Genomic DNA, 22,954 nt, shown 5'->3' with positions numbered 1-22,954 from the left:
AATGAGCACAACAGACTTGCTATACTTTCGTGTTTTTCTTGTGACTGCAATATAACCAATTGTTATGGTTTGTGTTTGGATGGCCCCCAAAAGCCTCATGTAGCGTGGAGATGGCTGAATCTACAGTTTGTGATTGGTTTATTGTCTAGTGCTGGGATTGGCAGTGTAAGTGCTGCACCTGCCCTGGGGTGACACAGCACACAACATAAGGGAAGGAAAGCCACTTGCTTCTCCCTTTTTTTTGCCTTTTTACTCTGGTTGCTTCTAGAATCTGCCAAAGCTGCCACACTATCCTGACTTGGAACCACCTGAGTATGGACTGAAACCTCCACAAACCGTAAGCTAAATAAACTTTTTTTTTCTTTATTTTGGATGCCAGGTATTATCTCTGAGCAATGAGAGAAAAGTAACCAAGACACCAATAATAAAGGCATAAAGGTCAGATAAGCTACAACTGCTAATTTTCTTCCAGTTAATGTCTGTTTCCACAGACTCCATTTTAATAGAAACCATGTGACTTTGGGACTTTATAGTGAATACTTACAAAACCTAGAGGGTACTAATAACCCATATTGTATGAATCCGGTATTCAAATTCAGCTATAATTTGCATGTTTTACAAACCAAAGGAAGACTTGGGTGTAGTCTACCTTTAAAATTAGTTTCAGTGAACAGCGGACAGCAGAATTACATGTAAAAACCCAGCCAGTCTCACACCCACACACCACTTACTGCACATGTTTGCTTCAATGCCACAACGAAGCTAAATGCTGAAGGATGTGGCTGGACGCACTGTACCTGTATGGCCAGCTGCACAGCTCCTGGGGGGACACGAGGACTCTTGTCGGCCCATGCAACAGGCTCGCTCTGGACACTGGACCCTGGGGAGGCAGGCAGCACCTGGCAGCCTCTGAGCAGCGCTCTGCGTTCCTCTCTTGCTGAGTCCAGGTACTGCTCCAGCTCTGTGCATCTGGCAGCACTTCTTTCGTCAAACATCAGTGCCTCATCGACTATGGCCTAGTGAATGGCAAGCACCATCACAGCGTTAGAAAGCACACGGATCCTGGGAAGGGGCAGATGCTAAGTTCGTTGTGTAGCACACCCTGGAACGGCACTTTCAGAGAACATGCAGATTCCTTGCTGGTTGTCCTGTTATGCAGGTCCAGGTATTTTCTGCTGACATCGGGAATAAACAGGGCAAGGCTGGGCGGGGCTCACTGGTCTGCACAGGTGATGTGACTCAGCCATGAGCTGACACTTGAGGAGGAGGAGGAAGTGTGATGGCTGAGCCCTGAAGTGGGCCATGGCTGGGGATGGAATGTCCGATACCCAAAGCTGGTAAACATAGAAATCACCCACTTCCTTCTCATCCCACACCTTGTGCTTTTAACAGAAATCATTCAGCTGATATTTGGTAATTAGTATGCAAATACTGTATTTCTGTGCAGAGGAAAGCACTTAATCAATCCTCTCCACATCAAAACATTGCTCTTACCTTTGTACTTTCTGTAGAGATTACTTTATGTACCTGCTACAAATGCCTGTGGTTGATGGATCATTATTCTGGGGTTTTCTGGTACGTCTTCTAGCCCAGGGACTTGCAGGACTCCAGACTGAGCCCAGGGACATCCCCAGCCCCCTTTGCCATTTTATTTTGGGACAGGCTCTGGTTAAGCTGACCTTGAACTTGCAATCTTCCTGCTTTGGCCTCCAGAGTAGTAGGATTATAGGTGCACGCTACTGCGCCTGGTTCAATCTTCAGTTAATTTGTTGCTTCTGGCATCCTAGACTCTACGTCAGCCAGGCACTGTGCCACTAAGCCATATACCTAGTCCCCTGGACTCTTTTTGGCTCTGGTTTGCTGACCTTAAACTACATAAAGTTATCAATTCCTACTGCAGGGTGCCAAAAGAGGCCCACAGGGGGAGATCCCTGCTTTCTAACGAACCACAGCTGAGTCCTCAGTACCACCCCACAATACAGAGGTTACCTCATCAAGGGCTGACTTTGTGCCTTTCTCTGTTGACTGGGGACTATGCTTGGAGAGAGTCAATCATTGGTTCACAAGGTGACCACTCTCAAGACAGGATGAGCAACCCAGTTCACAGCTTTTCATCTAAAAGCACGATTCCTTATTTCCATATGTTTTGTTCATGAATGAAATGAAAAGTGTCAGAAGAGAAGTCCTCAAACACACGAAATAAGCCAACTTGGAGGCTATGGACTGGACCCAGCTCCCTCCACTATCAGGTCAACCACAGAAGCAACCTTCTGATACTGGACCTCCGTAGTCACACTCAGGAGGAGGGCACATCAGAAAGCAGAAGAGACAGACTCATTGATAAAAAGCAAAGCAAGTGAATACACTCGTCCTGAGCAGTGTTGCTACTTAGCAATCAGGTCACCTGGGCCAGTCACCTTGGGACAATAATAAAAATTCCAGCCAGGGCGCACCTGGCCTCGGATGTCGGGAACTACAAAACAACTGTGTGCAGGCCCACAGGAGTGGTGGGCTTGCAGAGACAGATCCTGGGCTGCTTGAGTTGGACACAGGTGCATGGGCAGCACGGGGTGAAGGAAGAGTTTCAGCAGTGTTCCCACCCACAAGCAAAGGGGTGACGCCCGACACGGACCACAGGCCTGCCATAAAGAGAATAGATCCGCACCCTGATACAGGGCATGACTTCAAACAGATCCTGGGCTTCAATATAAAGCAAAAACTAACACTCAGCAGACAGCACAGGAGAAACGCAGGTGACCTTGGGTCTGACGATCATTTCAGACATGGCCACAAAGACAAGATCTAGGAAAGACATCAGCGACAAGCAGCAGAAAACCTCTTCACACAAAAAACCTGCAGAGAGGCAGTGCCGAGACACTGAGCAGACAGGCCACGGACAGAGCGTGCGTTTCTACAGAGACACAACCCCTGCAGGACTCTTATCCAAACTACAAACACCACGGGTCTGCTATCCTTAGAAGTCAGGTTTTTATACAGTACTTCATTAGCTTAAGAGCAACCTATTCCGGGAAGAACAGTGTTTTTGTAAAGCATATATAAATAAATGAAGCTACTCACAATCCAGCCATTCTACAAACAAGACACAAAAGCTAAAGCAAAAGGCAGTGAGGAGGAAGCAGCACAAAGCATTCATACTTACATGTTTTTTGTTATGATACAATTTATTCACTTGGCAAATGCTGTCATACTGTTCCTGGAGGCCGTTTTTAAGCTTTTCTATGTCAAAGTGAGTCCTCAACCACTCTTGCAAAAACCGAACCATTTCTTTCTGGTCACTCAGTGCTTGTTGAAGCTCAATTTTCATGCTGGGGAAGTCGTTTTCTGAGAAGTCTTTGAGAATTTCCTGCGTGAAAAACAGGTATTGAAGAGCCTCACCACCAGGAAGGTTCGAATCTCAGTACCCATTGAGACACACAGCACCCTACATATCACAGAAAGGCAAATACCTACAGGACTCTCATTCTTCAGAATGATTTAAAGCAAACGAGGAAACACAGTCCCAAGCTGAAACTTCTGTTACCTGCATCGGAACACCTTGGCACTCTCTGCTGTGTGACAGAGGCACAGCCTCAGTGTTGCCTGTTAGAGCAAGCTCTGTCATGGCCAGGCATCTGTGACTAACTGTCCCCATGCACAGGGTCACTGAGGCTGCTTTTCTGCGCACATGGCAGTCAAGCTGGGAGCTGCTGCGAAGAAGTATTTTCTGCCTCCCAGGGCACAAAAAAGAAGATGTAGAAGGGGTCGAGTAGTTTGAGAGCTTTCTATATTCTACGTATTCCTCTTCTCTCAGAACAACAGACAGAGCCTTTCAATGGAATCTTGCTCTGGAATTTCCTGAGTCCCCACTCGCTCGTGTTACACCTGCTTCCTGGAGTCCAGAGCAATCAGAAGGGAAGCTGCCCATTGGGGGCCAACTCTGTAACCCCAGCTGTCACCCTGCAGACCACTGTTCCTTTGTGAATTTTTTTTTTTTTTGGTACCAGGGATCGAACTCACAACCTCATGCTTGCAAGGCAGGCACTTATGTCGCTGAGCTAAATCCTTGGCCCTTCACTTTTCCTTTCTGATGAATGAAAATGGCTTTGCACATGTGAACAGGAGGCTTTCTAGTTGATAAAAAGGACTCACATCTGATTGAATCCACTTAAAATAAACTGTACCTCTATCTGCATATCCATGAGCTCATTCAGCTTGTGGTGCCTGAATTCTGATGCCGGCCCCCTGTCCTCCTGCCAGAGCTGTCGCATTTTAATGTGCAGCTCATCCTGCTTCTCCACCTCATCGATGAGAGCCATTTCAAACTTATTGATGGATTCATGCTCTTCCTCCTTCATCTTCGCCACATCGATTAGCAAAAACTTGCAGAGAAAAAGGAAACATATGGGAGGGTGAAACACTTGCAGTCGCTTCCTGGCCAAGCCCTCCTCAGTCCGCTGTCCTCTCTGGGCTAAGCTGCTGTTCATACAAGTCCCAGGCAGATAGCAGGGACATGTGTCCAGCATCTGCTCCTTCTGCCAAGACTGGACAACAAGAAGGCACCAGAGCCTCAGGCTTCCTGCTTGGTTGCCTTCAGATGCTGGGCCCAAGATGACAACCATGAAGACAATGTGGTCATGGATGTGACTGGAGCACCGACTGCGTCTGTGGGAAGCAATCAGAGGGCAAGAACTTCACAGCCACCCTGAAGCACACGGTCACATGGGAGGCCATCACGCTCCACGCTGACACTGTTCTGCCTGAGACTGCAGGGAGCGCACTCTGCCTGCTCCCCTTGTGCCTCCCAGCTGCCCCACCTGCAGCCCAGGCCTGGGGCTTCTCTAAAGCAATGTCATCCACTCTCCACCCACTGCCTTCTGTGTGACCTGACTCTCCACACACACTGTGGCATCCACCACTCCTCTGCAGAGTCCTAGACCTCAGCCAGGACTTTTCTCCTGCTGAGCCCCAGGCTCACAGCTGGAGGCTGGCCTGGCTGCTCTGATCAGCTGTCTTGTCCTGGAGATTACAGTCTCAAACGCGCAGTCCGTGAGCTCTGTCTCACCCCTGCTTCTCTTCCTTTCTTCTTCACCTTGGCTGATGGGACCCGCCCTCTGCAAACCTGGCCACCACACATCCCAGGACTCAATCCAAACTCGCCTGCCTTCCCTCCAGGATCACAGCACAGCCTGGCTCCTGAAGCCGCCGCTTCCTCACTGTCTCCTGCTCTCAGCCTGTGAACCTCTCCAGCAGCACACTGCACTGCCTGTCTCCTCCGGTTCTGTGACCACCGGCACACCAATCTCTGCCTGCTGCCACCACTGCACACCTATCCCTCACTCCCAATCACCTACAAAATCAGCCCCAACTCTGCTGCCTGAGGTCAGCCTCCACCGCAGCCTTCTTTCCTATGACTCCCAACGCATGCCACATCACACCGCTTGCATGCACTAGTATCCGTCTATCTGGTATCTGTGCCTGTGTTCCAGGCATCACCTGCCAGAGTCCGAGATGTCTGGGAGAGGGCTCAGCTTGGCCTCATGAGCCCTCTGATCCGGGGTCTGGCCTCTGGGCAAAGCTGGGCTTGGTCATATGAGTGGCTACTAGCTGTACCAAGAATCCTGCATGTAGCCTTTCAGGCTCTGTGTGCCCCTGACATGTGCTAAGGATTCTACACAGCAAATGACAAGTCCTTGAGGGATACTTCAGCACACCCAGAGCTGTGCCTGGAGTTCCCAGCTGGGTTTACATGCACAATACTAAAAACCAGTGCTACCTTCAGTCCACACAGGACCCTGTGGAATTCCATGGAACGGTTCAGGTTGGTAGCCAGTAATTTCTGAAACTGTTTGGTTTCTGGCAACAAACGGCAGAGGTTCGAGTTTACTTGAGTTGAAAGCTCTTTCTTGATTTCAAGTTCCTTCTCCAGGTCCAGACACAATCCGTCCAAGCACTCGTACTCAGTAGCCATCTCTGAGTATCTCTTCAGAAGCTCCTAGAGGGAAGTTATAATTCATCCAATGGAACAATAAGTAGCTCTATCGCTAAAACTGCAGCACAACTCGCATTGTACCACTTTCCATAGGAAACACAAAGACCTTTATGTTAACAAAAAGAAACTTATTAATTTGGAGCTACAGAAATAATACATTGGGGGAGCTAAGATAATACAGGCAATTTACAGTGAAGAAAGGGAGACAATACTGTCACCATTATTTTAAAGGTACTGGGGAGGAAACCCAGGGCCAAGTGCATGCCAGGGTGGGTGCTGTTACCACCGAGTCACAGTCCTAGCCCCACAACCCCGTCATCACACTGTCACATTGAGCCTTCGGGATCTGAATGAGGATCAGCCAAGTCTGGAGGGAAACCTGAGAGAACTCGATCTAGCATCTTCTGGAGCTCACGGCTCCGTGTGGGCTACAGGTTGTGAAAGGCAGTGTGACATAGCAGAGGCGGTAAGGACGCAAAGTTTCCTGCCTCTCGGCCGCCTTAAGAAAGACACCTACAGGCTCAGGATCTGATGAGCCTCTGCTTTCTAACCTTTCCCAAAGCTGGGGCTCTGGACCCTTCTGACTCGGGAAGTCACCGAGCCTTTTGCTCAGCTACCATATGACCATCTGCCATGACTTTCTAGGGGATCAGCTGAAAGAGACGAACCACTTGTGTATGCATGTATAATCTGCAGCACCGACACAGACACTGTAACTGAAGGAAATAAAGTTATACTGGAAAGAACGTACAACTTCTACATTAGACCTGGCAGAATCAAATTCTTGTTCAGTCACTGTGCCAGCCTTGCCACTGCTGGCCACACCAGTCTTCCTCTCTTGCCTTGGTTTCTTTCACAAGTGCAGCACCACAGCCTCTCTCCGGAGAGCCGGGGCGGCACCTGGCGGCACCTGGTGTGGACCCAGGCAGTGCTCCCGAGGACAGGGGTGGACCTGTCCAGGTCAAGAGCCGCAGTCACCTCACAGGCCCACATTTAGCTCCAATGCTAAGCAACATGATCCCGAGCTCTCCTCTTGCCCAGAGGAAATGCCAAGTCCTGCCGGGCCCCATTCCTTGAGACCGTGGGCCTGGCTCTCACTGGCCTCTGCTCCTCAGGCTCCAGACATGGAAGGGGCAGCCTGGAGCCAGCTGTGCACGGGGCTCCCCATCTACACAGCTCTGCCTGGGGCAGCTGTGTTGCACCATCCCCTGGGCCTTCAGGGATGTACGCTGCTGTCCCTGTGCTGGAGGCTTCTCAGCCCTGTGCTCCCCTTCTGTGCCTGCACATTGGCACACGCATGTGCACACATGTCCCTTCCACATGCGATGCAGGGGGAAACAGCGTGTGGCCGCTGCCCCTGCAGAGGGTCCATGCCAGGCCCAGGAAGCCCCTGCCGGGTGCAGCAGGCCCACAGGGGATAGGGACACTTACTCCTATCCGGAGGCCCTTTTCCCTCAGGTTGCCTGGGAGATGCTGCACTGCTCCACGCGGTGACCTCCTTCCAGCGCTCATGGCCTCCCGTGGGCGGCAGGGCCGGCAGTCCTGTGCAAAGAAACAGACAGGCTCAGCCCCCTCACGGAGAACGCCTGGGGTGCACGTGCGTCACATGCAGCAGTGCCGCCAATGCTGCACCCTCAGGAGGTGACCTCAGCATGGTGACCCCTACTCACGGCGGGGAAAAAGGGGGACACGGAACTTGGTCTCTATGGCTGCAAATTTGGTTTCAGATAGATTTCTGCTTCCTGCTCTTCCCAGTCTCTGCATTACAATTATTCCCACCAGCTAAAAACACTAGCAAAACCACCTGCACTGCTCATGACCCGAGCCTAGTGACACGGCCTTCCCAGCACCTTGCAATGGAAACATCTTCTTCATAGCCTGCATTTCTCTTTAACAAGTACAGAAGGAAAAACCCACTTTCTCCTCCCGGTGTCACCGATCCTCTCGGCTACATGAAGGATGCCTAAACCTTCAGTAACTACTTCTGGAATTAAATCTCTGCATCAGTTTAGTTAGGGCCCACATAAGGATGACTGTCAATCGTGTTTTGATGAGACTGTAAATGATACTCTTTTTCACTTGTTTTATTAAATTACGGAAATAGTTTTTTTTTTAAAGACTGCATACAACTATTTGTTTTAATTGCTGCTTCTTAGAGGATTTGATTAGGCCTTTTATGCTGTATTATTCTGACTCCCCATAACGTCAGCCTAGAAAAACTTCTCTATTCTTCTTGCCTTTTCCATTCCAACTGCTTTGGCAGTAAGAGCCCATTTCTACAACTCTATCAGTAGAGGTATACAAATCAGGGCTTTAATCCTTGATGATGAATCTAATCTTTTAATATCTCCTTTATAGAAATACTAATTCTTGTTTTGAAACACTTTAGAAATTATATTAAAGAAATTATATAAAGGAAAACAGGCTGTTTTTATTATAATTTTTCTTAAAGATAAAAAATTGACATTTTCTGGGAAGGTTTTTTGCATCTCTTTAAAAAATATGTTTCCTATTTTGTAAAATTCAGTATAAACTTTCCCATTAACCTTTACTGGTCATAGAAATTTCCAGAAAACAACAGAATACCCCATATTGGTTCTTTTTTCCAAAAAGCTGGATTCTTACAGACAGTTCACAGCAGGGGAAAGGCCCTGAGCTCGTGCTAGCTACCACTTCCTCCCGGTTGCCCTAAACTGGCCTGCGACCCTTTTGGGAGACTCTTTCAGCCTCCAGAGCTGGCTGCTCCCTTCCTGACTTCTAGGCTTTCATAAAGTTGCATAGTCAAAGGCCAAGTTATCCCCATCCATACTTGGCACAGACACAGTGTGGGCCTCAAACTGCTGCCCGAAGTGTTCCAGTTCATTCAATTTTTTAGACTTTTACTGACATCTTCTTTTACCTTAAGAAGCTGCATCACTTTTGCTGAAGTTCTTGGATATAAGATAATTACCAAACAATCAGAATGCAAAGGAAGGGAAAGCGTCTGTGTTCCATTCGTACATGTACACAGGCTGAGTTTCCCTTATCTGAAATGAGTGCTTTCCGTTTAGTTTTTTGGTTTTGGAATATTTGAAGATTTTACTGGTTGACAATCCCTAATTCAAAAACCTGAAATTTTGAAATACTCTGAAATCTCAAAGTTTTTAAACTTCTTTGTATTTGAAATGTAAATTGTGATTTCTGAAAGTCTCTCTCTGAATTTCCCAATAGCTTCTTGCTGTTCTCTCAAATGCTTATGAGCAATTTTGAGTTCCTGTTGTGTTTCCAGATCCTTTACTAGAGAAATGTGGGGGATACAGAGCCAGGGCCCCTGTGGTGGACATGGGGGCAGCCTCTCGACATCAGTCACCTCACCCCTCGCAGGCGACACTGCTGCACACTCCCAGATGTGTGCTTGTGTCAGGAGGACACAGGCCTGGAAGAAGAGCTCGTGCACCCCACGTGCACTGCGGGAACTTTTTAAAGGACCCTGATGAATGGCTTCCCGAGGTTGTGGTTGTATGGCCACGTGTCCTCAGGGCAGGAAGTGCAGCACGGATGAACGCTGACCAGGCAGCAGGATGGCGCACAGCTCACTCTGGCTGCGGCTCCCTGAGCGGTCTCTGGCAGCAGTGGGGCCTCCTCCTGCTCTTTAGGAAATCTCTTTTTTTTGCCATGGATTTTATTTCTTTCAGCCACTTATGAACTTTCTGACTCAAATTTAAATTTTCCATTTCCATTTTACTCACCATTACACTCTGGTCCTTGAGCTCTTTTTGTGTCTCACTGACTTCTTTTAATTTAGAGAGTAGACGTTCATTCTCATTCTGCAGTTTTCTAATCTTCAGGAAACCATAAAATAATCTGTTAGGATACAGCCTTGTTTTCTGAGACAGTGTCTCCCCACACAGTTCAAGCTGGTCTCCAACCTGATCCTCCTGCCTCAGCCCCCACACTGGGATGACAGGTGTACCCCACCACACTCACTGACACAGCTTTGGTTTTTTAAGGGATGGTTAAAAAATACTTTCTAGATTTAAACTGGAGTCTTCTGTGCAGGGTGCAGTGGTGCACTCTGGGAGGCTGAAGCAGCGGGGTGGTCACTTCAAGCCCTGCCTAGGAACTCAGCAAGATCAAGACTTAGAAAATATAAAGAGCTGTGGATGTAGCTCATGGCAGAGGTTCTGGGTTCAATCCCCAGAGGCACCAAGCCATCATGTCACATTACTCTCATTGATACCCTGCATAAATCCACACACAGCGAAAATGGAAAGTACACTGATCTTAGGCGTGGAGCTCAGCTATTCCTGACCTGTGCATACACCTATAAACTATCACCTGGACCAGAGTGGAGGACCCTGCAGCACCTGTAATGCTCCCATGCACCCTTCCTAGGGGCCAGCACTGTGGTGACCTTGTAGTACCTGGTCAGCTCTCCTGGCTGCTGACCAGCACAGCCATGCCCCTGCCCGTGCTCTGGCAGCAAATGCCTGGGCTGTTTTCCCTCCTACCCCATTTTGCTAAGGCCACCATGAGCACTCCTGGGGTCTCTGTGCTCTTCCTCTGGGGTGTACACCCTGAGCAGGGACACCAGGCCTCACAGGGACACAGTCAGTCCTGGGAATCCCTGTCCTGCTGCTTCCCACTGACTTTAGATCCCTAAGGGGTTTAGGAAAGAACAAACCAGACATGTAGTCCAAGAGCTCCCGCCCATACCTTTTCTTGAAATTGAGCACCGGAAGTTTCCAAATCCGCCTTCATAGTCGCCACTTCCTCTGTCCTCTCCGAAACAAGCCGCTGGAGGCCAGCGATAGTCTCCTGGTGTTCTCTCTGATGCACCTGTGCCATCTTGAGCTCCTTTTGCATCTGCAGCACCTTTGAAGGAGACTTGCACAGTTCAGTGCTGAAGGGAGGGACTCAAGTCCTTGGGGAGACAAGACCACCTGCACTCCTGCAGTTTGCTCTCAACAGTGACAGCGAGCCCTCACCCCTGACCCCACTCTCCCCCCACCGTAGAAGCAAAGGCACTGCACACACAGCATAGCAACCTTGGCCCTCGGTCGGCCTGGCTTCCCACGCAGCGCCCGAACCTGTGTCTTTCTCTGAGGTTCACAGGGGACTGACGCCTCCCTCCTATCGCCCAGGTCTCCTTCTGAAGAGCACTCACACCACTCTCTTTTTTATTACAGTAAAGAGCTTGTGTGGCAGGTTGTGTGTGATCGTCTCCACAGTTTCACTCTACAGCCCGAGTCAGGGTACACGCACCACAGCAGCCATAAAGAAAATGCCGCTTACAGAACTGGTTCTCAGGCTCCAGGGGCATTAAGGTGCCACCTCTCCTTCTAGGAGGGGCTGCTGCCCCGGCGACACACTGGCCTGCAGGGAGAGGAAGGGCGCCACTCACCTGGGCTTCTGCCCTGCTCAGCCTCCCCTGCAGCCGCTCTTTGTCCTCTCTCAGGGCCTCCTCCGCACTTCTCAGGCTCTCATTTTCCTCCTTCAGAAACTGCACTTCCTCGCGGTTTTCATCCAGCTGCTCGGTCAGTCTGAATCGCTCCTTCTCCGAGCTCTCCAGAGCTGCATTCTGGGTCTCCATTTGCTTCTTCAACACTTCCGTTTGAAACGTAGTTTCTTTGAGATTATTTTCCACCTGAAGAAGCTGATGGTCCTTCTTCTCAAGTTCTTGGGCCTTCAGATAAGACAAAGCATAATTTCAAAACTGCACAGGCAGGCTGGTCCGAAGGTAGTGAGTTATCTCAATTGATTGTTCACAGTCAGTACAGATTGAACTCCTTGTTCTACTCTTTTCCCCCTTCTCACTACTGCACTTGACTAGTCTTAAAAAAAAAAAAAAAAAAAAAAAAAAAACAAAACTGCACAGGCAAATCCTCACTGCCTTCTAGGCTCATTACTGCACAGAGCATCGGCTCCAGATTCCCAGCTCCTCAGAGGACAGCGCCAAAGTACCTGCGCTTTCAAGGCCGCCTGTGCGCTTTCCAAGTCCACGTGCGTGTTCAGCATCTCGGCTGTCTTCTTAGAAACAACCCCTCTGAGTTCATCGATGGTTTCCTGATGCGCTTTCAGCTGCAGGTGAGCAATTCTTGCTTCCTCCTGTTTTTCCAGGTCCTTCATTAGAGAAAGAGGGACACTGCTGCATTGAGGATAATACAACTGCAGCAGCACAGAGAGGCTCAGGGGAATCCCCACGGCCTTCCGCTCCTGGAGCTCCCAGGCTCCCTCCCTGAGCTCCTGCCGCGGGCCACAGCTGCTTCACACTGCAGCCGACCCCTCCATGCGGGACGCTCCCGCTGCGCCACTGCAGGGCAAATCACTCTAGACCCGCTGCGCGGGACCCACGACCCCAGTGTGCTCTCCTCATTACCCAGTGCCTGCCCACCCAAGGGGCACTTTTGATCTTTCTTCCTTTTCTCTTGGCTTTATTTTATGATTACTCCTTGCTCTAATGAATTTCCTATAGCTATCTCTGCACCATTCTGGAAATGTGTCAGATCGCTCTAGCCGGACTTCAGGGCCCTTGTACGCTCCCAGCACCCCACCAGCACAGCACAGCACAGGAGGCTGCGATCACTGCACAGGGTAAGATGGCAACTCACTCTGGCCACAGCGTCTTCCAGGCTTTCCCTGAGCCGCTCTCTGTCTGCTTTCAGAGTCTCCTCCACACTCCTGAGGTCATCTCGCTCTTGTGTGACAGCTCTCATTTCCTCAAGGTTTTCATGGAGCCTCTGCGTCAACTTCCTATTCTCCGAGTCCATGTTTTCCAGGGCCGACCTCTGGGCCTCCAGCTGCTCTTTGAAGCGCTCTGCGTCCCACCTAGCCTCCTGGGCCTCCTGGGCAGCTTGTGCCCTGCGACACTGCCGTTCCTCCTCAAGTTCCTGGAGCTGAGGAAGCAGGTGAGGTGAGGTTTGAGGGAAACACCTAAGTTAAGGGACAACTGGTCACACTGTAGCCTAAGACACACATACTGCTTTCTTTCCTCAGGAACATGAGGAAAACCACAACTTACTTAACAAAAGCAGGGCCCACTGTCTGCTGAACTCAGCACCCAAATTCCCTCAGCCTCTGAATACCTGCTGCTCCACCTGTCTCCTCCGAACCCCTCCTGGTGCTAAGTTTCTCAGGGCACAGAAGCATGAAGGTCCGTGTCCCCTTTGTTTCCTTGTCGATTAAAGTTAAAAAAACTTCACTGTGGTCATCATGAGCACAGTTGGCCCTATTCTTTTTCCAGAACACACAGGAGAGGGTGACGTACTTTAGCCACAGTTTCCCTGAGGGCTTCCTTCAGTGGGTCCCTGTCCCGCTCCAGGACCCCCTGAGCCTTCTGCCTAATTAGAACTTTTATTTCTTCCTGACTTTCCTCGGGTTCCCATTCAGCTCCAGCCTGTTACCCTCTACACCCTGCAGAGTGCCATCTTTGCCTCTGTGTAGCTCCCTGAACTGTTCCAGCTCATCCATTTTTTCCTGCGTGTCACTACTTTCTTTTACATTAATAAGCTGTTCTTTCTCATAAAGTTTTTGGATCTTAAAAATAACAGTAAAAGACGGTACTAGTCAAAAATATACATACACACATTTATTTGAAGGAAGAGTAAAAAAATTTGTTTTCTAAAGTAATTTTGTACAGAAACCATGGTTTCCACTAGCGCCTTCCAAGTCTCGTCCTACTGCGCCCCACTCTCAGCTTACCTTTTTCTGAAGCTCCTGGCGGGCTGCTTCTAGTTCCTTTTCAACGCCCACCAGCTCGGCTTCCTTCTCAGACAGATTCACCCTCAGCTTATCAATGGTTTCTTTTTGCTCTTTCAGGCAGCAATGAGCAACTGTAAGCTCCTCTTCTGTGTCCTGGTGCTTTGTTATTACAGAAATTCCAATACATTTACAGAAACATAATAAGCACATTGTAACCAACTTTTGGCAAAAATTTAATCTCATGAAAACATTGCTCAAAAATATCTTGAAAAAGGGAGAAACTGGAACCTACTTTGGCGCTGAGCTCTCTGACACGCTCTGTGAGCTGGTCACGCTCTGCCTGCAGCGTTCCCTGCAGCCTCTGGAGGTCGTCTCTCTCCTTCGCTAAGGATGACAGTCGGCGGCGACTCTCCTCAAGGCTCTCACACAGCTGGAGCCTCTCCATTTCCCCCCTCGGCAGGGCAGAGTCTCTGGCCTCAGACCGCTCCTTCCTTTCCTCCACCTCTCTCCCTTCAGGGCTCTCCACTTTTTCTCCCCCCGTGAAGGGCTGCTCTTGTTTGTCCTGAGCCTCTTGGATTTTCAGGGAATCACGAAACACACTGCTGGCAGCCAGGGATGTGTTACTCTAGGGGACAGAGACGGGTGCCTTTAGCAGCAGTCAGGTGCGAAGGAGCAGCTTAGGTGAGCCCCATCCAGTGGAGCCTGGCTCGTGCTCACCAGGCTACTGGAGGCTAGAACTGACCAGGACTCACCTGTCTCTGCTGTTTAGAGACTCCCACCCTGGGGAGCAGAGGACTTTACCCAACTCCTACCACACAGAGGCCACCCCAGACCTCCCGTGTGTAACGCTCCCATTGTGAGCGAGGGAGGAGGGCTTGTGTGAGGACAGAGGCACGGGGAGGTGTGGGAGGGCCGTGTTGTCACATGAACACAGGGCACCTTCAGAGACAGCAGGCACTAGACGAGAGCCCCATGCCCGCAGCCCTGTGACAGTGGATGAGAGCACAGTGCACGAGAGGCCCAGGGAGCACAGGGCCTGGCTCCAGGCCCTCACGGGCAGATGCGACTGTGCAGCTGATTCTGAGAACCAGCATGACCGTCAGGGAGTTACGAGAAGGTCCTGAGCTTGAACACTCACCCAGTACTTGGACACACACACTTAGTTACCACACGGTGCACAGACGTCCTCCTCAGGAGACAGCCAGGCAGAAGGGACAACAGGGGGAAGAGGAGACCCACCTTTTCTTCCGCACTGGTCCTGGATTCCTCTAAGTCCTCCTGAGAAGTAACTTCCTCAGCTTCAGTCTCAGCAACACGGCTTCGGAGCTCAGCAATGTTTTCCTGGTGTTCACTTAGCTGCATGGGGGCCATGGCGGACTCCTCTTCTGTATGTGGGCGCTTCGCCAGCAGGTGAGATGTGGAGACAGTGTGAGAACACTGTCCCACCCCACCCTCCCTCCCAGCAGACACAGCTTTTAAACAAACATTTAACTGATGAAGAACGGAATCACTCACTCCAGCTTCAAGTTTCCTGATGTATTCTTTAAGCTGGTCTCTTTCTGCTTCCGCTGACTCCCGTGATTCCTTTAGGGCGTTTCTTTCTTTGGTGATGGATTTCGTTTCCTCATAGCTTTCATGCAGTTTCTGAGCCAGCTCAAGCCTCTCCATTTCCACACGTTCTAGCCTGGATTCCTGGTTTTTCAGCTCATTCTTTAGATTCTCCATTTCATTCACCTTTTTCTGCATCTTACTCATCTCCTCTTGTGCGGTAAGAAGCTGCTGCTGTTTTTCTTGGAGCTGCTCATTCTGAAGACACAAAACTTTATCATTACATTTTGTCAATATTTTCCTAAATTTCTCTGAAAAATCATCAACATAGTCCCATGTACTACTCTCAATGCAGATTATCAAGACACATTATAAAAAGTACACCGATCTTTTATGTGCATCTGTTTATAAAACGTTAAATCATGCCCTTCCTGAGTTTCACATGAGGAAGAACCAACCAGACACACTAATGGATCAGGGCAGGTTCTCAAAGTGAAGATAGCGAGTTTATAGGAGACAGAGGACACAGAGGCCCAGGCAAGAAGGTCAGATGAAGACAGAAGCAGAGCTTGGCATGGTTACAAGCCAGGAAATGCCGGGGTAGCTGGGAGACACCAGAAGCCCAGAAGTGCAGGTGCGTCCTTCCCCGAGCCTTCACGGGGGCTGCTTTCACTGTGTGCTTCTAGGATCTTAGCTCTCAGCCTAAATGGAAAGATCTCTGTACCCTCAGACCATACAGTTTGCTGCAGAAAGGTTGGGTCTCACACATCTCTTACCACAGCACCACCTTTCTATTCAGGACACTACAGACATGAAGGGGCCGTACTCAGGGGTAAGTCTTAGTGCATCTTCACGTGGGGAGGATCTTTGTTGACTAATGGATCTCAAGTGCCTAAGACAGTGCCTCATGGATTATGATACCACTCTATTAGTTTGGAAGCCATACGACCTTTTTTTTTTTTTTTTTTTGTCTTTTTCGTTTTTATCGGTACCAGGGATCGAACTCACGATTGCCTGCTTGCAAGGCAGGCGCTTATGCCGCTGAGCTAAATCCCCAGCCCCTGACCTTTTTCACCTACAGACTCTAGAATAATAATACATTCTCAGAAGGACATTAGGTAAGATCTCACTCGGCACAAGCAAAGCTGTCTAAAATGTCGTGAGAAGATTGTCCACTTTAAGGCTCTGTGCTCTCCCTATATTTAGGAGTGTGGGGATCGGAAAACATTTACTCAGGAAAATACCCGAGAAGGTAAGTTGAAGCATTTACCTTTTCCTGTAGCTCTCCTTCAACTTCTGCCAGTCTCTCACAGGTCTGAGCAAGCACTTCGTCTTTCTTAATGGCATGCTTTTTTTCCTGGGTGACTATTTCTTGTTGCCTTTTAAGCTTGTCTCCAAGAATTCTTAATTCTTCCTGATTTTCAATGGTCTGGAATGTTTTTAAAAATTGAGATGAAAATATGTAACATTAGCTTACATTTATCAAATCAGGTTAAAATCAGCATTGACCTGAGCCTGGGGATGAAGAAATTAGTGCAAACTATCTAGAAAATGACTAATCTACATACAGGGAGTCTTTAGTCATACAGAGAGTAAGAATTTACTCTTCATCTGTTTTTTACTGCCTTTCATTTCTAGAGCAGACTTGGCAATGGATTGATCACTATCTCCACTGCTCAGCCTATTTCAACACTCAGACCAACAGGCAGCTGCTGAGCAATCACAGATGGACCAGGACACCAAAACTGCAGGTTTCCTATGTGCTGGGTGGTGCTGGTTTTAAGAACTGATCACCAGCAAGTCCAGTGCTGCAGGCACCCTGCCAGCACGATGTGAACTCATCAGTCATTAAGCTCACAGAGACGTTCTCAGGTGTCAAAGGCACAGGAACATAACTGGCCAGACATGGAATGGAATTCATGCTTGAGCGCTCATTTCCGGGAAATGTCGTGATCCACAGTGAATTTCAAAAAGGTTACTTTTAACCTATACCAGTACTATATTGCCTCTACATACAGATGAAAATCACAACTAGGGTAGAAATATTACCAACAACAACATTTGAAAATAAAATTAAAACAGAGTAAGAATAACACTTTGGCACAAATGGAACAAAATGTGCAAAATTATCTATATATTAAAAATCCATAATGCATCATGGAGACAATAAATCACAGAAGACATACAATAACCAAGAAGCATAGGAAAAAAACCTCAGTGGCCTTATTCACCACAAAGGAAAAGTGAATGACAATGATAAAGACCCTGTGCATCAGAGTGGCTGAAACTAATCACAACAATAAACTTGACGTGTTGGTCAGGGAGGTGGGAAGCCCCGGAATTCTCTTAATTTGCTGATGGGGATGGGAAATGGCAAAACCAACTTGGAAATCAGTGTCGCAAATTCTCATCAAATGCAACACACACCTCCCTGTGACCTCCTATTTCCAGCAAGGGGAGCCCAGGGGTGAAGCCCACAGGTTTGACAAACGTCATCAAACTGGCCATTTATCGTTGATAGATTAGACCTCATAAAGTTGATAAAAATCTAAAACAAACACAAACATGTACCGCCGAGTGTGTGCAGTGCTCACCCTTACCATTTCAATGTTTGCCTGGAGATCAGTCTTCAGCTGGTCCTTCTCCGCTGTAACGCTTTCCAGCCTTTGCTGCAGTTCATTTTTCTCCTGTAGCAGAGAGCGGATCTTCCTTTGTTGCTCAGATTCCTCACTGTCCATCACACCTGCAGTCAATGTTCCAGTTGTTTCGGTTTCCAAATTCTGTTTTTCATCTACACTAATCAGCTAAAGTAGAAATTAAAGAAGAATTTCTTAAGTACTTCATAACAACCATCTCAATACACTATTCACAAGACAGCCATGCTCAGGGGCCGGAATGCATCAGGTACTACTGCAGCTCAACACATTTCGCCTGCCTACCGTTACCAGGGAGCGGCTGCCATCGTCCCCGTTTGCCCCATGGAGAAGCGTCGCTCCAGGGGGCGAGGTGCATGCTCAAAGTCACATACCAGTGCACAGCCCTGCACCCTCTCGTGGACGACAAGAACCCTGGGCAGCCCTGAATATTATGGGTATCTTCATGGACATTTAACCTGACTTCATGGACACCAACTTTCTTCAAACCAGTCATCCAGCTGAAGATAGATGCCCTTCCTTTCCACCCATGTTCTATAATTACTTCCTGAGACACACACTTGTTTTCACTTCTGAGGACGCAGCAATAGGCTTTGCACTCTCTGCCTTTATGTCCCCTTCGGCGTTGTCCCTAACCGCTCTACAGCAAAACTTCATTTTTCAGAGCGACTCCACTCCTAAGAAGCTGGAGGTTTACAAGTGGACAAAATGATTGCCATAGACATGTATCTCATCTTGTAATAGTATAATTTACTTTTGTTAATACATATTTTTCTACACTTCTTGAAAAAAGCACATCGTAAGAATTAATTAACCCATCAGTACCCCATAACCAAAGGTAACCTGATATATGAACTTCTGGCAAAGGAAGGCACAGACCGACACTGTTCAGCCCGCACTGAGCACACAAGCTTTTTCAAGTATTTAAAATGTTCTACAATCACATTAGAAAATACAGAACAAAAACAAAGGAAATAATCAGCCCCAAAGGTCATTAACCTCACAGTCACTATAAGAATGTATTTTCTGGGGCTGGGGATTTAGCTCAGTGGCATAAGCACCTGCCTTGTAAGCGCACGCTTGTGAGTCTGATCCCTGGTACAGATGAAAAACAAACAAACAAACAAAAAATGTATTTTCTTTCAGAGTTTTTCCAGGAAAAGGTTTTTATAAACATCGACTACTACAGGCAATTTACAAGGCATGTTTCAGCCTGCCTTTTCCACTGAGATCGTACATGTTTTCTCATGCTCTTAAGTAGCCTTCAAAAGGTGATCTTCAGTAGCTGCTTGTTTCTCTGTAGAGGATATAGATACAACCAGGTTTTGCTTGGCTCCACTCTACTGACTGGAATATGCCTGGGCACAGAGCGAAGTGACCGACTCATCAGTCTTCTGGGACTGGTATGTAAGAGTTCTTAATTCAAAATCTTGCATCTTTACTTTTATAATGTAGGTGGAAATACTTTTCTGTAATGATACTCAATAACACTGCAAATCTCAATGTAGAATGATTATCTAATGGGTAGAGTTTCAGTTTTGCAAGATGAAAATAGTTCTGCTAATTGATGGTACAATAAAATGTGAAAGCAACACTATTCAAATATATACTTATAAATTACTAAGGGGATACATTTTATATTATAGGCATTTAACACAAAGTTAAGTAATGCATATGCGGTATACTCTTCAAACTTTGATGTGTAAAGATTATTTTTCTCATCTCCAATTGAAGAATATTCTAAAAACACAGTAATATGGTGGGTAAAGTGGTATGAAGTATAATAGAAGTAAAAAAGTTATTAAACATTTGTTATACATAGTTACAAGCTGTTTTGGGAAATCAGAAAGCGACAGCAAATCAAACTTTTGTATAAATTCACAAGCACTGTGCTCTGGACTGGACTGAACTGTGACCTCTAAGTGACTTCAGGAGACAAAATCGGATATAAGATGAACATTTCAGCCATAATTAATAGCAGCCAATCTTCTTGTTAGGATTCAGAAAGGCCTTCAAAGATATTCACAATACCTCTAGTCTCAGAAAATGCTAACTCTTCAAAGTCTGAACTAATACCTTTGTTTCCCTTTTCAAATTGATTGTAAGCAATTTTATTAGAAGCTTTTTTTAAATGGACATTACGATGGCTTGTAAAATCATTGGTTATTACCACTGTGAATTACCAAAAACAAAACTACACGACACGTGTAAGAGTTTGGGATTAAAGAGTAAGTTTAAATAGAAATAAAAGGAAACTCAGAAAATCAGCACCCTTTACCTTTCGGTGAAATTCATGCTCGGTTTCTCCTTGGGTTTCCTCTGCATGCAAATTCCTGGATGACTCCTCAGAAATTCTCACTTTCAGTGCCGTGATTGTTTCCTGGTGTTGCTTCAGGGACTCCAAGGCATTTCGCAACTGTTCCTGCGTGTCTGTGTTCTTCCCAGGGAAACATGAAACGATTTCCATTAGAGAGGAAGGGCACTCACTTCACAACTGCTCCTTGGTCACAAGTGACAAGTGACAGTTCCTGTGATGAGCTTAGACCCCAGCGCCACCCTTGCCATGCTCACCGTGTCCTGGAGCTGGTCCCGCTCTGCCTGCAGGCTGTCACACAGCTGGCTCAGGGCCTCCTTCTCCCGGGCCAGGCTTTGTACCTCCTCTAGGGTCTGCTGCAGCCGCTGCTTCACCAGCGCCTTCTCCTGCTCGGTAGCTTGGAGCCCAGCGTCTCTCCGCTCTAACTCTTCCTGCAGTTGCTCCACCTCATGCAGCCTCTCCTGAACCTTGGCTGTTTCCTGCTGATGCTGCGGGCCATTGTCGGAAAGCTGTAAAGAAGACAGAGCAGGGGACGTAGTGAGAGCCATGGCAGGCACAGAAATCAAACTCAGGCCAAGCAGGCTTCTCAGATGACAATTTTACACCAACCAACCTCAGTCCTCACAGTATCTAAACTCAAACGAAGGTTTTCTGTTTCTCTGGAGAGACTTCCCACTTGCTGATTCATTTTCTCATTCTCCTCTTGGACCGTTTTATATTTTTGCTCCAACTCCACACAAAGGATTTTGAAATCTTGAAGTTCTTGCACAGTGTTTTGATAATTCAGCTGGATGGTGGCCAGGTCCTCTGTAGTCTTCCCAATTTCCTCAAGTAAGGCTTGGATTCTGCTGTCCTTCTGGGTCACTTCGGAGCACAGCCTGTCTCTCTCTGATGTTACCACAGACAGCTCCTCTGAGCGATCACGCATCTAAGGAACAGACATAAGTTTTGGGAGTGTTAGCAATGGGGAAAATTCTCAGGAGAACAAGTTTCCCTCGGCGGGGAGGAGAATCATTTAAATTCAGAAACATGTGGCTGAGGAAAGGCAATGATCTGCTGTCCTGTTTCTCAAGCTTGTCCAACTTCCCCTCTGCTGTTGTTTTCCAGTCTCTTTGGCTTCCTGTAAGGATAGAACAGTGTGAGAAGTCTGTGGAAACAATTGGGGTGCTGATTTCCTCGCGCTCATTCTAACAGGTTTTCTAAATGCATCTTGCAGCAGTATCTCGGCCTCTCAGAGTTCCTTATTGTTTTTTCTAGAGGCTTTGATTATAATTTAGGTTTCCAAAAAGTTAATGAAAGAATAATACATAACTGTTTAAAATTTAAAAAGCATTCTTTAAAAAGTTAACCCAGAATAGCTGTTCACAAGACATCATAATAGCTAGTGCTGATTTAGTATAATCTTGCTTTGAAGTCTCATCAAGCTTTTATTCTTCTGTCTCCATCGGTCTTAACAGGTTGTATGTTATTGGATTTTATTATATGTGATAATACAAGCAAAAACTTTTATAGACAAGGAGATTATACAGAAACCATTGTTCATTTTCTGATAGTTGGTTCTAAATACTGTAATACTGTCATTCTCTTGAATGGTTTTACATTTTCTTGATATGTTTGGTGCTACAGTATACGAAGTTAAACCCAAAGATTTCAAGGAAAGAGACACTATGGTAACTACTTTTATGTCACGATATCTTGTGGTGAAACACTATTTTGCTTAAATGGTTATGCTTTGACCTGCACAGTTTTGTTGTTATGCCCTCTTTTATCTCAGTCTCCTTTTTAAAAATTATTTACTTTTTTATCTTTTTAATTAAGGGAAAAATAAGAAAAAATAGCAGGATACATTATAGTAACCCACTGTGATTTCCTATTAACTTGATTTGAAACCCTGTGTAGCCCTCACTATCTTGCTTTGACTGATTTTCCTCTATTCTGCTTTGCTTGATAGTACCAAGTTCTAAAGTATAGGCAACAACTGTAAAGACAGTAAGATTCATTATGACGCCCATTCCAGTTGACTATTATCTTCTTTTAAAGTCCTGTAATGTCTCCAATGTTTTGGTTTTATTCTTTACTGTTTTGTTCAATTTTAATTATAACTGATGATATAGGCAATTCTTTTTAAGATAGCAAGAGGCAGTATAGTAACCATTGTTGATCCCCTAGTATTTTGTTTTTACATTATCTATTATGTCCATCCTTTTGATTTGACTGACTCTGTTCTGTTATGTCACATTTGGTTTTACTCTCTTCAAAAAAAAGTAATAAGAACTGTGGGAGTAATAAAACCCAAAATGTGTAATTGTCATTGTACAAAAGAAAGGAAAGTGCTCTAAAGAATATAACTGCATGTATATTTAAGTGTATAAGATAGATAACCATATTACTGAGTTTTGTTGGATCACTGAACAAAACTGTTTGCAGTCTCACTGTTTGAATGTCCACTTTATATGCTTTAATTTTGTAACTTGAACAACTATTTCTAAGATAACAATATGTAATCTATTAACTAGTGATTTCCTATTGTTTATTTTTTCTGAAATTCTGTATAACTTGTACCCTTTTTCTGTTTTTTTTTTCTTTTTCTCCTTAAATTTAAAAAAAAAAAAAAGTTAACCCACAGCCAGTTTATGTAAACTTAAATCACTGTGAAAAAGAAGGTGAGGGACCAATGATTTAGCTTAGTAGCATAAGCTCCTGCCTGGCAAGCATGAGGTCATGAGTTCAATCCCCAGTACAAAAAAAAAAAAAAACAAAAACAGAAAG

The 22,954-nt window shown here is 46.6% G+C and overlaps 1 protein-coding gene across 2 annotated transcripts in view; it reads right to left on the bottom strand.

Annotated features, from left to right (window-relative positions):
- LOC100715877 (centromere-associated protein E) overlaps positions 1-22,954 on the bottom strand; it is a 50,981-nt gene that overhangs the window by 7,544 nt on the left and 20,483 nt on the right. The window contains exons 22-40 of one of the 2 annotated variants that reach the window (XM_013150615.3): positions 20,799-21,113; positions 20,443-20,694; positions 20,150-20,308; positions 17,818-18,021; positions 16,488-16,646; positions 15,185-15,475; positions 14,909-15,067; positions 13,962-14,294; positions 13,670-13,828; positions 12,580-12,864; positions 11,933-12,091; positions 11,373-11,654; positions 10,685-10,843; positions 9,718-9,810; positions 7,421-7,531; positions 5,774-5,992; positions 4,182-4,379; positions 3,161-3,364; positions 798-1,016 (exon numbers count right to left, since the gene is read on the bottom strand). In XM_013150615.3, the coding sequence (XP_013006069.1) occupies positions 798-1,016; positions 3,161-3,364; positions 4,182-4,379; positions 5,774-5,992; positions 7,421-7,531; positions 9,718-9,810; positions 10,685-10,843; positions 11,373-11,654; positions 11,933-12,091; positions 12,580-12,864; positions 13,670-13,828; positions 13,962-14,294; positions 14,909-15,067; positions 15,185-15,475; positions 16,488-16,646; positions 17,818-18,021; positions 20,150-20,308; positions 20,443-20,694; positions 20,799-21,113 (3,960 nt within the window). The remainder of the gene's footprint in view (positions 1-797; positions 1,017-3,160; positions 3,365-4,181; positions 4,380-5,773; positions 5,993-7,420; positions 7,532-9,717; positions 9,811-10,684; positions 10,844-11,372; positions 11,655-11,932; positions 12,092-12,579; positions 12,865-13,669; positions 13,829-13,961; positions 14,295-14,908; positions 15,068-15,184; positions 15,476-16,487; positions 16,647-17,817; positions 18,022-20,149; positions 20,309-20,442; positions 20,695-20,798; positions 21,114-22,954) is intronic. The other variant, XM_063260631.1, reaches the window with a different exon arrangement.

Source organism: Cavia porcellus, unplaced genomic scaffold (assembly GCF_034190915.1).
Source record: "Cavia porcellus strain 051 isolate PalLab524CR breed Dunkin Hartley unplaced genomic scaffold, mCavPor4.1 scaffold_14, whole genome shotgun sequence".
Classification (NCBI taxonomy): Eukaryota; Metazoa; Chordata; class Mammalia; order Rodentia; family Caviidae; genus Cavia; species Cavia porcellus.
Note: the sequence above shows the minus strand (reverse complement) of the source record. Positions and strands in the feature narration are given on the sequence as shown.